The sequence below is a fragment of the Schistocerca serialis genome, chromosome 3 (assembly GCF_023864345.2).
Source record: "Schistocerca serialis cubense isolate TAMUIC-IGC-003099 chromosome 3, iqSchSeri2.2, whole genome shotgun sequence".
NCBI classification, from domain to species: Eukaryota; Metazoa; Arthropoda; class Insecta; order Orthoptera; family Acrididae; genus Schistocerca; species Schistocerca serialis.
In genome coordinates this window covers 692,005,644-692,020,455 of record NC_064640.1, presented here as the reverse complement: position 1 = coordinate 692,020,455, position 14,812 = coordinate 692,005,644, and the positions used below count along the sequence as shown (strand labels likewise).

Below are 14,812 nucleotides of genomic sequence, written 5' to 3'. Positions count from 1 at the left end.
TAGCAGAAATAGCTAAACATTTCAATAACAGGGGGCTGCAAGTGAGCATCGACTAATGTTTAAAGCTATTTTTTTTTTGTCCATAAATCATATTTCACAATGATATTAGACATGTCTTGCTGCTAGTTTTATATAGAATAAACAAATTTCTAAGAAATTCATCATTTACACAAAATAATTTCCTTGTATAATAATATAACTGGTAATCAATAGTAATACACAGTGATGATATATGCTAATAGCCTGCAATAATTTACACAACAGTCTTTCATACATAAGGAAAGCCTACAAAGTTATATGTTTTTGCCACATAGCTGAAAATACTAAAAATACATTTATACAAACTGAAAATTGGTGATGTAGATCATATATGTGTAGCCATAATGTAGAAAGTATTTAGACATTTATACATAGTATTTTCAGCACTACACTGTGGTATCAATTTTTCTTCTTGCAGTACATTTCGTTTCCTCCTATAAATGAAGTGTTTTACTCCATTTCCCACTTTATATTTGTTGTATGAATTTACCTGCAAGTACTGCTTCAACTTATATCAAGCCCAGGGGTGAGAAATTCTGTCACTTTTTATTTCAAGGCACTAAGTCTCTTTTTTTCACTGGGATGTGCTAATATAGCCATGACAAGAGTGGAATGTCAATTAGTATGAACTGAGCATATGGACAACACAACATCCAGTCCCCAAGTGGAGAAAACCACCAACCCAGCCAGGAATCGAACCCAAGCCCTTTCCATCAGTCATCAATTCATCACGCTAACAACTCAGCAACAAAGGTGGACACTCATTTCCTTCATGAACTTTATGATAAGTGACACCCTGTTATAAGGTAAGCTTCCTGCATCTGTCGGGTCCCTGTCTGCCATTTTCAATCTGTTGCTGCAGAAATGGTAAGTTTCTCTAGTTCTAGTGTTGTGGTCATGAAAATTTCTGCTTGGGGATACTTTACAATTCACCATTAAAAGAAGTATTATCTCATATATGTTCAAACTTGGTGCAGATAGAATTTTAAATTCTTTGAATTTGTTTTTGCAGCAATAGCAGGAGCAGCAGCAGACATGGAAACAACCATCCATGGGGCAGCAAGTAGATGGAAAAGGACGCCTCCTTCCTATCTGAAGGATTTTTTAATTGCAGATATGACGAAAAAGAATCCACCAAGATAAGTAACATTAAATGTCTTACAGTACTCCACCAAAATATTCAGTGTGTAAAAAACAGAGTGCAACAGCTGGAAGTCGAGTTACAAATCTCAGACAGCACTGTTATCTGTATTACAGAGCACTGGTGTAAAGAAAGTGGAATCTTATATATTAATTTACCCTCATATGTCCAAGCATGTTCTTATTGCAGAAACACAATGAGAGGTGGAGGATAATGTATTTATGTTAAGAATGGCATTAAATTTAAAGTCAGAAATGATATTATCATGTTAAGTGTAGACAAAGATTTTGAAGTGTCAGCAATGCAGATAGTTGCTATAAATATGCCCAAGAAAGTAACTATATTATGTGTATATCATTCTCCCAGTGGTAATTTGGAGATATTCTTCTCAAAACTTATACAAAGCCTAGAACTAGCATTGACTCTGAAACATAATATCCTTTTGTGTGGGGACTTTAACATAAATACAAATAAAACAGATGACACCAGTAACACATTTATGAATATCCTACATAGTTTTGGTCTATCATCACTAGTCAACTGTGCAACAAGAATAACCACACGTTCATCATCTACCATTGACCATGTAGCTACAGATGTAGGCAGAGAAAACTATGATGTACTTGTCAAAAATCTGAGACTGTCTGACCATCTATGTCAGATTATAAAAGTAAAAGCTTGTGTAAAAAAATAATCAAAACTGCATGTATATAAAAGAGTTTACTCTCCATCAGCTTTGCAAGAGTTTTCCTTTAAGTTAGCACATGAAAGTTGGGAAGGAATATACATAGAAACTAAAGTGAATAGCAAGTTCTCCAATTTTATGTCTGAGTTTAAATTAAAATTTGAAGAAACATTCCCCAAAGCATTAATTCCCATTGGAACAACAACCGACAATAAATGGATTACTAGAGCAATTAGAAAAAGTGCTCAAACTTGTAAATACCTAAACTCCATTAAAAAGGACAATAGTGATTCAGTTTTTTTTTTTTTTTTTTTTTTTTTTTTTTTTGCAGTACAAAAGCATCTACAGGAAGGTACTCAACACTGAAAAAAATCAGCCAATGATAGGTTCATAAATTTAGCCAATAATAAAAGTAAAGCTACATGGGCTGTAGTGAAACAAGAAACAGGAACTGTGAAGCAGAGAGGTATAAACAAACAACTCAGGAACAAGGAAAACTTAGAAAGTACCTGAAAGAATTAGCAAATTTTGTGAATACCTACTTTAGCAGCATTGCAATGAACTTACAGAAAATTTTTTCGAAAGGTGCTAATCAACCAATACAGAAGCATATAGCAAACTCAATGGTATTGCTTCCAACTACTGAAGAGGAGGTATGCGATGTTGTAAGGCAATTAAAGAACAAAAACTCGGCAGGTTTAGATGAAATCCCAATGTGTGTGCTGAAAAAATGCATGAACAGTATCAAAGCTCTACTAACAGAAATCATAAATTAATCCTTCAAAACTGGTTGCTTCCCTGGCTATCTGAAGCATGCCAAAATTTTACCAGCTCACAAGAAAGGTGATGTAGAAAACATTGAGAACTACAGACCAATAGCCCTATTGTCATGCTTTTCCAAAGTGATAGAAACAATAATGAAAAACAGGCTTTTGAGCTACCTAAGTAAATTCAACCTCCACTGCAATGACCAGCATGGTTTCAGGCCTGGTAGTGGTACAAAAAAATGGTTCAAATGGCTCTGAGCACTATGGGACTTAACATCTTAGGTCATCAGTCCCCTAGAACTTAGAACTACTTAAACCTAACTAACCTAAGGACATCACACACATCCATGCCCGAGGCAGGATTCGAACCTGCGACCGTAGCAGTCCCGCGGTTCCGGACTGCAGCGCCTAGAACCACACGGCCACCGCGGCCGGCTAGGGGTACAGAATCTGCAATAGCACAATTTACAAAAACAGTTTTAGAAGCACTAGATGAGAACAGTTATGTAACTGGCCTTTTCCTAGACCTGCCTAAGGCATTTTATACAGGTAAATTAGAGGCACTAAGAGTAAGGGGATTGGTTCTCAAATGGTCTTGTTCATATCTAGAAAACAGAGTAAAGTCTGTAGAGATCACACATGTCTCCAGTGGATCAAAGTACATTGAGAAACATATATCTGATCCACAATATATCAATACTGGGGTCCCTCAAGGAAGTGTACTAGGCCCTTTATTATTTCAGGTGTATATAAATGATTTTCTGCAACATATCAGCCATGGAGAGAAGATATTGTTTGCGGATGACAGCAACATAGTAATCACCAGTAAGATACCAGCACAAATTCTACTGAAGTGTTGAGGGATGTTCACAAATGGTCTCATGAAAACAAAGTAACTCTCAATGTAAAGAAAATAAATACAATATGCTTTAGAATGAACAGAAAACAGAGTCCCTTAAATTTAAGACTAGATAACATCTTCATAGATGATGTACCTACAACAAAATTCTTAGGGTTGCACATTGGCAGCCAAATGAAGTGGAATGAACATGCTATGAAACTTTAAAAAAAGATATCCACAACATGTTATGCACTTAAGAGTCCTTGTATATGCATGCAGTAGTGAATGTTTGAGAACTGTATACTTTAGTTACGTTCATTCAGTAATCAGTTATGGTATATTTTCTTGGGAAATAGTGCTCAGAATTTACAAACAGTATTGAAAATGCAAAAGAGAGCAGTAAGAATTATAACAAAAAGCAGTAAGTGGGCCCACTGCAGAGAACTTTTCAAAATGTTAGAAATTCTAACTGTTCCTTGTGAATTTATATTCCAAACCATAGTGTACATCAAGAAAAATATAGAAAATTATAGCACAAATAGCAGTTTTCATAACTATAGTACAAGAACAAGTCACTGTCTTCACCTAGACAGGGGGAATATACATAGGACTCAAAGTGTAAAATTGTATAATAAACTGCAGCAGAAAATAAAAGAAGCAGATAACATGTACCACTTTAGAAAAAGTCTTAAATTGTTTTTGCAGGAACACTGCTTTTACACTATAAGTGAATTCCTTAGTACAAAATGATTGTAAATAGCTTTTGTTTCACAATATTTTGATAAGGAGCAAAAATGATTGTAAATAACTTATATATAATGTTTAACTACATATAACAACAAACTGTATAAATATATGAATGTACACAACTGACATCATCCATACATTTTAAAATGTCCATAGGTGGCTAAATAAATAAATAAATAAAAATGATTCACATGGTGTTAGTTTTTCTGTGCATCTGATGGCTTTCTTTTGAATTTTTAAAATTCTCTGGATATATTTGTCCGCTGCTTCTCCCCATATTGGTACACAGTACAATACATGTGGGAAGATAAGTCTGTAGTACATTTTTAGCAAGGTTTCTGTGCCCACCATACAGCACATTTTTTCATCAAGAATTTATTTGTGATTATTTTTTGACAGATCTTATCAATGTTGTTCTTCAATTTTGGAAATTTGTCCACCTCTATTCCCAGAAACCTATTACAGCACACTTCTTTTAAGTCTGCATCCTCAATGCTCAGAATAAATTCCTCTGAGCTATTCGTTCAGTTAAAATCAGAATAGATAATTTTCTCTGTATTTCCAGCTTTATGTTTCATTTAAACACATTATTGTCTGTTTCCAACAAATGTTTTTTTATAATATCCACAGCTTTTTCTCTTATGCCATAGCAGTCTGGTATTTATAGAAGAATTTTATGACAGACACAATCACAAGTTTATGAACACACTAGTTAGCTTCCTTTAATAATCCAGGGCCTCAGTTATGTGTGTTGTGAAATCTGCCACCAGTCTTAGTGAATCTCTCCTTTCTACTAAACTCATTTTGCATTTCATTTAAGATGCTTTGCTTTTCTATGAAATTTATCATACTGTCTTTAATCACTGCTTCTACTGCTTTAGACTGAACAGCTGTGGTTGTTATAGGTCTATAGTTGCCTGGATCCCGTTTATATCCTCCTTTTGATACTGACACCGCCTTCTTCTTTCTTTTAAAATTTTGGAAATACACCTTCCTTCACTACTAAATTTATCAGGAGAGTCAGAGGCTTGTATTTTTGTTTTTTTAGTACTCTAGTTTTTCCCAAAACTTCCATTTCACTGTAGGCCACCCATCTGGGGCTTTCCATTCTCATTGTTATTGTTATGTTATGTATGAGAAGTTTATTGATTGCAGCTATCTAGTGCTGTTTGAAAATGTTTTACACTTGTTGTTGATAAGTCACATCTTTCCCTTCCCTTGTCAATAATATATTTGTATCTTTTAAGGTTGGGACTCTTTTTTGTTCTTATTTATACAATTATAGACTATTTTGAGATGCTAGAAGATGTTTATGTTTCTAATTTTTTGTGCCTAGAATTTCTAATTTCCTTCTGTTATCATGCTTGTGTATGTTTTCTTCTTGCATCTGTACACCTCATGATGGTCCTGTCCACCTTTCTGGTAATTTTCATCTCTTCCTTTGTTAATTTATATGGTGTCCCAGTTTTCATTTGGTTTACCCCTAATAGTTCTGCATATTTTAGGACAAGGTATGCCTATGTGGTGTCATAATACATCACAGAAATGTTCTCAGCTCTTTTCTACACTGGCCTCTATGTATACATTATCCCACTTTTCTGTTTTTAACAAAATTTGTAGCCTACTCAAATTTCCAAATTTAGTTTGTCTAAAACCAGCCACTATGTTGTCCTTATTTCTCTGTTAACTCACAGTTCAATTGTTTGTCCAAAATGGTCTGCAGTAACAGTATTCACAACGTAAACTTTTTGTCTGTCTGTAAGTATATTTGACAGAATATGGTCTACTAATGTGCTTCATGTTTCTGTATGTTGTATTTTTCACATGAAACTGAAGATTGTATGTCTTCAAAATGCTATGCAAACTTATTGCCAACCACTGCCTTTCAGCATGTCTGTGTTTAAGTCACCTGCTGTTACTGCAAAAATATATTTCTTCATAATTTTATGCAGAAGCACATCAATTCAGAATAAAAAGCTTTCAGTGCTTGACCTAGATGATTGATATATTCTGACTGAAATGCATTTTCCCCACATGAACTTTATTTCAATTGCTGCTGCTTCAAATCAAAAGTCTGTGAAATTGGAGATCTTATGTGGAGAGCAGTAGCCTACTTTGCTCTCAACATATACAGCTATACCCCAACTTTTATGTAAATAATATCCTATATTTTTGTATTCCATTCAATGGAAAATCTTTCATTTACTTTCCTTTCAACCACACCACTATTACTATTCCATTCAAACAGGCCGCGGGAGGCCCAGTGTTACTGACTGACCACAGTATCATCCTAAGCCTACATGCATCACTGGATGCAGATTTAGAGGGGCATGGTGTCAGCAGACTACTCTCCTGTCCGTTGTCAGTTTACGAGACCAGAACCGCTACTTCTCAATCAAGTAGCTCCTCAATTTGCCTCACAAGGGCTGAGTGCACCCCACTTGTCAGTGGTGCTCAGTAGACCGGACGGTCACCCGCCCAAGTGTCAGCCAAGCTCGACAATGCTTAACTTCAGTGATCTGACGGGAACTCATGTTACCACTGAGGCAAGGCGTTGGCCTCCATTCAACCGTTTTCTGCCACTATGAAAATGTTGGTTACAGCAGCAGCTAATAACACTTCTAATTCTTCTCATTTGTTACTGGCCATTTTGATGCATTATTTTTCAGTTGATTTTTTAAAAATCTGTTGTATTTGTTTTGTTGCTTTCTTCCTTGGGTGCTACAAATTTTGGTCATTTTGTGTGGGCTTGCTGTTCCTGGCACTTCTTCAGATGGGTACAAGTGCTGCCCCAGCGGCTTTGTTATTGAGAATTCTTTTTAAGTCATCATTTTCTGCTATAATTTTTTTTGTCATATAAAAGTTTATTGCCTTCAAAATTTAGGTGCATCTCAGTTTTGGTGTTGAAGAATTTGTCCAATTTATCTATATCCACTATCTCATTTATTGAAATTTAAAACAGGCAGTTCTCACACTACCAAAAATATGTTATTTGTGTTGTGACAACAAATACTATTATCTGGATGAAGATCTTCAGTGAATAAACAAGAATAATTTTGTATTCGGAAAGTCAGTAGTAACTTCTATTTCTCTAGCTAGCTTTTATAGATAGTCCATAGCGAAACATTTATATATTATGGAACAGTCAATCATTTTCTTACTTACAGAACTGAGTTATGGGCAGTAAAACAACATACACAGAACACCTCTGCTACAGAATAGGCCAATAAGACTTACACAAGGAGTTAACCATAGAGAAGTGTGCCATGGAATGATAGTGTAGGAAAACTACTTGACAAAGTACCGTATATACTTGAATAATCCGCCCCCACAAATAATCCGCACGCAGCCTGGACTCTACGCGTACCTACAATAGCAGAAAAAGAAATGTGAATTATCTTGTTTAAGAATTTGTTAATACGGTATGTGCAATAAAATATTTTAGTCAATACTGGTATGTTTCCTCTCTTACCACTCTATTCATCACTTTCATCATCATCACTAGTGGGAGAATCACTGTCGTCTTCACCTTCATCCCATAGAGCGTTGTCCTCTGTACCATGCAGTGAATTTGTGATTCCCTATTTTTTGAAGGATTTTTCCACCAGTGGTTGTGGAATGGAGTCCCATGCACTTTTCACCCATTCACAAATCTGGGACAAATCCAGCTGTTTGATTTTTCCACTAGGTGCGAACTTATGATTTTCATCAGCCATCCATTGTGTATATCGCTGTTTAAGAGCAGCTTTGAATGGCCAGTTTATACACACATCTAGGGGTTGTAGGACGGATGTTAGGCCTCCAGGGATAATGACCAAGTCAGTTTTCCATTTTTGTAATTTGTCTCACACTTCCTTAGTTGTATGTTCACGGAAGCTTTCCAGGACCAACATGTTGTGTAAATTCAGTAACACAACAGGACGACGTTGCCTACCATGTGTCACCCAGTCAATTATAAGTTTGTTATCCATCCACCCTTTTGGATTTGCTCTCACTAATACCGTTATGACTTTTACTGATATTTTTGGAATAGATTTCCTTTTAAATATCACGTAAGGTGGTAGCTTTCGTCCATCGCCAGTTACACACAACATCACTGTGCATCTTTGTTTCTACACTGCCACCAGTTCGTATCATGATGCTGGATTCTCTTTTCCTGTTCACTGTGTTGTCAAGCGGCATCTCAAAATAGACTGGTGTTTGATCCACATTACCAATTTGCGATAATATATAGGACTGTTTACAGCACAGATTTATCACATAATGATAAAAATTCACTATTTTTTCCTCATATTCGCCTGGAGGCCGCTGAGCGATAGTAGTTCTCCTCTAGAATCCTAAACCATTTCGGCTGAAAAATCTTGATAGCCAGCCCCGGCTAGCTTTGAAGCTGGTAATGCCTAGTTCTTTGGCTAAAGACAATGCCTTAAGTTGGCACATTTCACTTGTCACTGCACATCTGTATTGTTGCTTCTCAGTCTTTTCTCGAGGTCCGGATGCTTCGCTTTTTGGCCGCAAAATGCCCAGTGATTACTATTAATTCCTTGAAGCTGCGTTTTATTTTTTCGCCAAACCCGAATACGACTCTCACTCACATTGTACTTTCTTCCTGCTGCACGGTTTCCCATATTCTCAGCTTCTTCAATAATTTTCACTTTTTCTTTAGCAGTGTACGAGTGATAACGAGAACTTGTAGCCATAATTAACAAGCTTGCTGACGTTAATACTTCACTCCTAACATGCTACTGATGCATCACAGACTGAGGCCGCAACAATGCAATAGTATAATGGGATGTATTGTTGGAGGTGGAGCAGTACCAACAATGTCTCAAATAATCCGTGCACCCCAGTTTTTCGTTCTAACATTCAGGAAAAAACATGTGCGGATTATGCGAGTATATACAGTAATATTTACACTCTTCTAAATTATATATTTTGTGACATAATAAAATGAAGTAACTAAGTCTAATGATGTACATGATAATAACATGAGGATAAAATATATCTATCTTCAACAAACGATAAAATGAAAAAAATAAGTTGAATAATTTCAATACAAAGTTAAAATACAAGGTCCGGCAGAAAAACCTCCCCTTTAAGGAAAGCTAATAAAAACAAAACCAAATAAGGTAGAACAATTTTATTTATACTAAATAAAAGTACATATTATGCCATTTTAGAAAATACTCTTATGGTCTTACTTTTTAAATAAAACATCCCTTAAATGGCTTCCTGCACTGTCGACACACTGTTTGAGTCTTTCCCTGAAGTTATTCATTACTCTTTGAGTCATTTCAGGTGGAATAGCTTCAACCTCTTGTGTAATTGCTTCTTTCAGGGCTCGTAAAGATTGTGGACGTTGTTCATAAACTTTTGCTTTTAAATAGCCCCAAAGAAAGAAATCACAGGGCGTTAAGTCCGGCGATCGTGGGGGCCAGCCAACGTCTCCACGCAACGAGATCACATGTCCAGGAAACATTTCCTTCACCAATGCCAGTGACTGCCGCGCTGTGTGGGCAGTAGCACCATCTTGCTGGAACCACACGTTCTCTATTTCACCAAAAAGCTCCCTTAGTTGCGGTTGGAGAAAGTCGCGGAGCATGGCACAATAGCGTTCACTGTTGACAGTTAAGTTCCTGTCATTTTCTTCGAAAAAGTAAGGACCGATCACTCTGGAATTGTAAACAGCACACCATACTGTTACTTTAGGGCTATGAAGTGGTCGTTGATGAAGTTCTTGGGGATTGTGTTCACACCAGTACCTGCAATTTTGGCTGCAAGGTGAAAGTGTGCTTCATCAGAAAAAATCACAATATCGTTGGGACGAATGTTCCGAAGAAGGTCTTGGCACAAACTTACACGGACACCACAGTCTCGTTCACTCAGTTCCTGCGTAGTTACAATTTTGTAAGGATGCATTTTAAGATCTCGATGCAAGATTCTTCTCACACTTTGATCAGATATCCGAAATGCTGCCGCATGCTTTTTAGCGGATTGTCGAGGAGATTGTTGAACTGAAGCTCTAACTGCATCAACATTTCCGGGGCCTGTTGCAGTCCGTGGTCGTCCAGGTGGTTTCCTTTTTAATGCGGAACCTGTCTCATGAAAGTTTGCAACCCAAGAATAAATTGTTTTCTTATTGGGAGCAGGGTCCCGTCGTCCGAGCGCAAAGCGAACGCGAAAAGCACGTTGAGTATTAATAGGCGATTTGCCATTTTGAATAAAATCTTCCACTACGAAGGCACGATGTTCACCAGACCACGCCATGGGGTACACTGAAAACGGCACGTAGGCAGCTACTTAACAACGCGCCCCCCACCACTCTGCTCCTTCTATTGTCCGCTGCACGTTACTTTGTAATCGGGGAGTTTTTTATGCCGGACCCTGTATTTACTGACACAAGAACTTTTATATGGCTTTGAAGAATTTTAAGTGGGATTTCTGATGTATTATATGATATTGCTTGACTTACAAATCAGTCTGAGGTAGTAGCATATGATCTGTATTAAAATATATAAAGTATGTGTAATAGGCATGAATTATGTCACATAACCCCATTATTCATGTTCCATAGATCCCATCAGAAAGGAAAACCTCCAGGGATGTTGAAGGAGTCAAATCACACATTAAATAAAGAAAAGGATATTGTGAAAACTTAATCTGTATGCTCTGTTAACAATAAACTATCACTATACTGCTTAATACAATTCACATTTATGCCAATTAAATAAAGTCATGTAAATTAGACATAAAGTTACTATTTTAAAACAAAACTGCAGCCTCCTCAGTTGCACTAAGTAGCTGCTGTTTGTAGCTTAATATTGATTTTATTACACTGACGTATCTCAAAGAAAATAGCTGTGTACATCTGTATTTGCTGAGTCCTGATTAAAGAACATTACCTTTTTGTCTTACTGGTTTACAACAAACACTGCTAGTTTCCAGGTAGCTATCAGAACCTTTCACTTCTCAAATATAAATATTCAAATAATCTGTAGAAGGTGGCACTGAAGCATGTTCCTAATATTTGAAATTTATCTCAGGTTTCCAATATATTGCTTTATGTTTGGCAGTTTGTTGAATACCTTCAGACCAGGTACATAACTCCAGTCTGAATGTTAAGTTGGGAGCCAAAGTCGACATGAAAATTATTTTTATTTCTTGTATTGTTATTCCATACATCATAGTTCAGCAGAAAATGATTTTTATTGTTATCAACAAAAAAATTAATTTACTTATTAATTGGAAAATGAGAATAAAAAATCTATAATCCTTGCAAAGTCTTGCAGAGTGCTACATTTGGTTATCACATCAATTTTTTGCTTGCTGTGAATTCAGCCATGATGAAAATAAGCTAACAGCCTTCATATTGAGATCCATCAATAAGAATTCATTGATAATTTGTGCATTTGTGTATGGAGTAAATAAGCGAAAGCCATTGCCTGAATTCCTGAAGTTAGAGTCAGCTGGAACTATGCGAAATGAACACATATTCAGAATTAGAGAACTTTTTATCATAAACTGTCATAATTCTTGCCTCAAGTGTTGCAGCCACAAGTTAGTTTGTAATATGAAATGGAATGTCTTGTTCTCAGACATACCAGATATCATTTCTCAAGAACACTGAGATGACATTTGAGTCAAAACTTTCCACTTCTTTGAGTGCACAACAACAGCATCATCTAAAGGGCAAATTTTTGTAGTTGACCCAAGACTTTCTAGTATGATATTAAGTGAGCCTAAGCAATTCCTGCCATTTATTAAAATGAGTTTTTCAGAAGAAAAGTGTCCAACTTATAACAACAGGACTTAATAATCTGAGTAATATTATTGTCAACTGTGATATACTCTGCCTAATTAAAAAAAAGAACATCCTGAAGGAAAGGAGAGAATGAAATAAAACTTCATGGGCTGAGAGGATATGTGACATTATTTCATAGATTACAAATCTGAGTCAAATCGACAGAGGACTAGAGGCAGTATCAGCCCAGTTATCTGTTTAGACATTGTACAATCTCTGGCCTAGATGCATACACACTGATTAAGGGGGAGGGGGGAGGGGGTGGGAGGTTGTCATAAAGCCATTGTATTCACTCTCCTAAGGCAAGCTGGATCACAACTCTTGTAACTGATCCTCAGTATCCTGGATACAGGCACTGGGACAAAGTTGACATCTGATCTGGTCCCACACATGTTGTAATGGAAACAGATATGCAGCTATTAACAGGCACAGGAATAGCCCATCAAAACACAGACAGTCATAAGAGACATGTACCATGTGTGGATGAGCAGTGACCTGTTGAATAATGGCAACAACTGCCACATGAGAGGCAACACAAGATGACTAACAGCTGTGAGGTAAAGCTATACCAGCATTAACCAGAACATACACATGGGTCAATAATTTCCTACTCCAGTTGCTGCTAGTCTCTGACAAGTAATGTGGGATGACACAAAACTGTAAGGGATAAAACTGTAGGAGAACTTGGAGCAGACATTGGAGCCCAGAACTGCAACAAGACCACAGTGAAGCAGCAGGTGCTGGTGACTGAAATGCATGATAAGCTCCTGTGCCGTCAGACCATGAAAACATAAATCAGGCCACAAATCATGGACATCAGCCACAGCTGGCTGCTGTCCATGCATGATAAACAACTGTTAGGAGCAGGAACATTTCCATGACACCGTTCTGGGTGTCAGTACCCTGTGACCAGCCTTCATGAAGCCATTCTGTCATCAACATGTTCTGCCAATTATGCCAGAGCCCAGCCATTGGCCTATTCCAGATGGTTTCGAATAACATTAAGATGTCACACCCGCAAAAACTGCAGCTCGTGGAAGCAGTAGTTAACCATTATGAGATTTTCACTCTGCAGCAGAGTGTGCGCTGATATGAAACTTCCTGGCAGATTAAAACCGTGTGCCGGACCAAGACTCGAACTCAGGACCTTTGCCTTTTGCAGGTAATTGCTCTACCAACTGAGCTACGGAAGCACAACTAATGCCCCATCCTCACAGCTTTACTTCTGCCAGTACCTCATCTCCTACCTTCCAAACTTTACAGAAGCTCTCCTGCGAACCTTGCAGAACTTGCTACTTTACTTGGGTAGCTCTGTTGGTAGAGCAATTGCCTGCGAAAGGCAAAGGTCCCGAGTTCGAGTCTCAGTCTGGTACACAGTTTTAATCTGCCAGGAAGTTTCATATCAGCGCACACTCCGCTGCAGAGTGAAAATCTCATTCTGGAAACATACCCCAGGCTGTGGCTAAGCCATGTCTCCACAATATCCTTTCTTTCAGGAGTGCTAGTTCTGCAACGTTCGCAGGAGAGCTTCTGTAAAGTTTGGAAGGTAGGAGACGAGGTACTGGCAGAAGTAAAGCTGTGAGGACGGGACGTGAGTTGTGCTTGGGTAGCTTAGTTGGTAGAGCAATTGCCCGCGAAAGGCAAAGGTCCCAAGTTCGAGTCTCGGTCCGGCATACAGTTTTAATCTACCAGGAAGTTTCAGTAGTTAACCATGCTTGTACCAGCCCATCAGTGTGTTTGGCCAGCTGGCCAGTAATTGACACTCACCAGACTGTGAAGGAGGTACTCTGCCTGCCTGCCCAGCCCAGGCAGCAAACTCTGTTCCAGCCACCACCACCTTGGGGTTGCTTGCTATCACCAGAGTCCAACCAGGAGTTGGGAGTCAGATTCTGGGCAGCACCATGAACTTCCATCACACCAGCTAATGTTACCCACTGCCTGCTTCAGTGCGCAGCCAAGCCATGAGCGTTCTCCATACCGTCACCATGTTAGCATAAGCATACCATATCAACACTCCACTGTGCAAGCAGCTTACCTGTCTGTGTCTCTGGCCATCACCTCACTGGCTGCTAAAGCACCGAATACTTAATGAGGAAGAAAATGCACTTGACCAACTGCACTAGCAAGGTGGACTCATTGAAGAGTTGTGTTCTCTCTCATGCTTGACCACAGCCAGTTCTGATCAGTTTCATGATGGAATCCAAGATTTATAAATTAGTAAAGAAGCAATAAAGAAGTATTCTACCCTCATAGGGACCCACCTCTGCCACTATCCACATTGCCAATTTTCACCAGAGAATCCAGCCCATGATCAACCACGCGTCTTTCATATTACAACTGATTTCAAGTATACTGCTGAAGATAAAGATCATGGAACCCAGAAGACTGTAGCCAGAGCCATAATTCTGTAGCAGCACCTTTATGAAGAGGGAAGGGATGTAAGTGGATGGATGATAAGAGTGCTGAAGATTCAACAGGAATAATAACAGATATGAGTAGCTGCACAGAGTTTTTTCACTCATGGAAATCATACATGCTTTATAGCTTTGTATCCTTGGTGTTCAATATGTCAGGTGAGGATTTAGATGTACTATTTGGCAAAGGTCTGAGTGCCAAACCCCTAATGCCAGTAACTTGTGCATAATGTAACTTGCAGGGGCCTTCAACCCTGTATTCATGTAATTTGTCAGAATTGCCATCAAAAGGTCATTACACAAGCCAGTGCCAGGAGGGTGCCTGGATTAGATGTAGAAAACAGTGGGTGCTGGGAGGACTTAAGAACAGGTTGAAT

At 38.1% G+C, this 14,812-nt stretch overlaps 1 protein-coding gene across 1 annotated transcript in view; it reads right to left on the bottom strand.

Annotated features, from left to right (window-relative positions):
* The window catches only part of LOC126471094 (glutamic acid-rich protein-like), a 43,431-nt gene extending 34,511 nt beyond the window's left edge, over positions 1-8,920 (bottom strand). Inside the window, exon 1 of the mRNA XM_050099167.1 lies at positions 8,812-8,920. Coding sequence (XP_049955124.1) covers positions 8,812-8,920 — 109 coding nt within the window. The remainder of the gene's footprint in view (positions 1-8,811) is intronic.
* Positions 8,921-14,812: the final 5,892 nt, after the last annotated feature.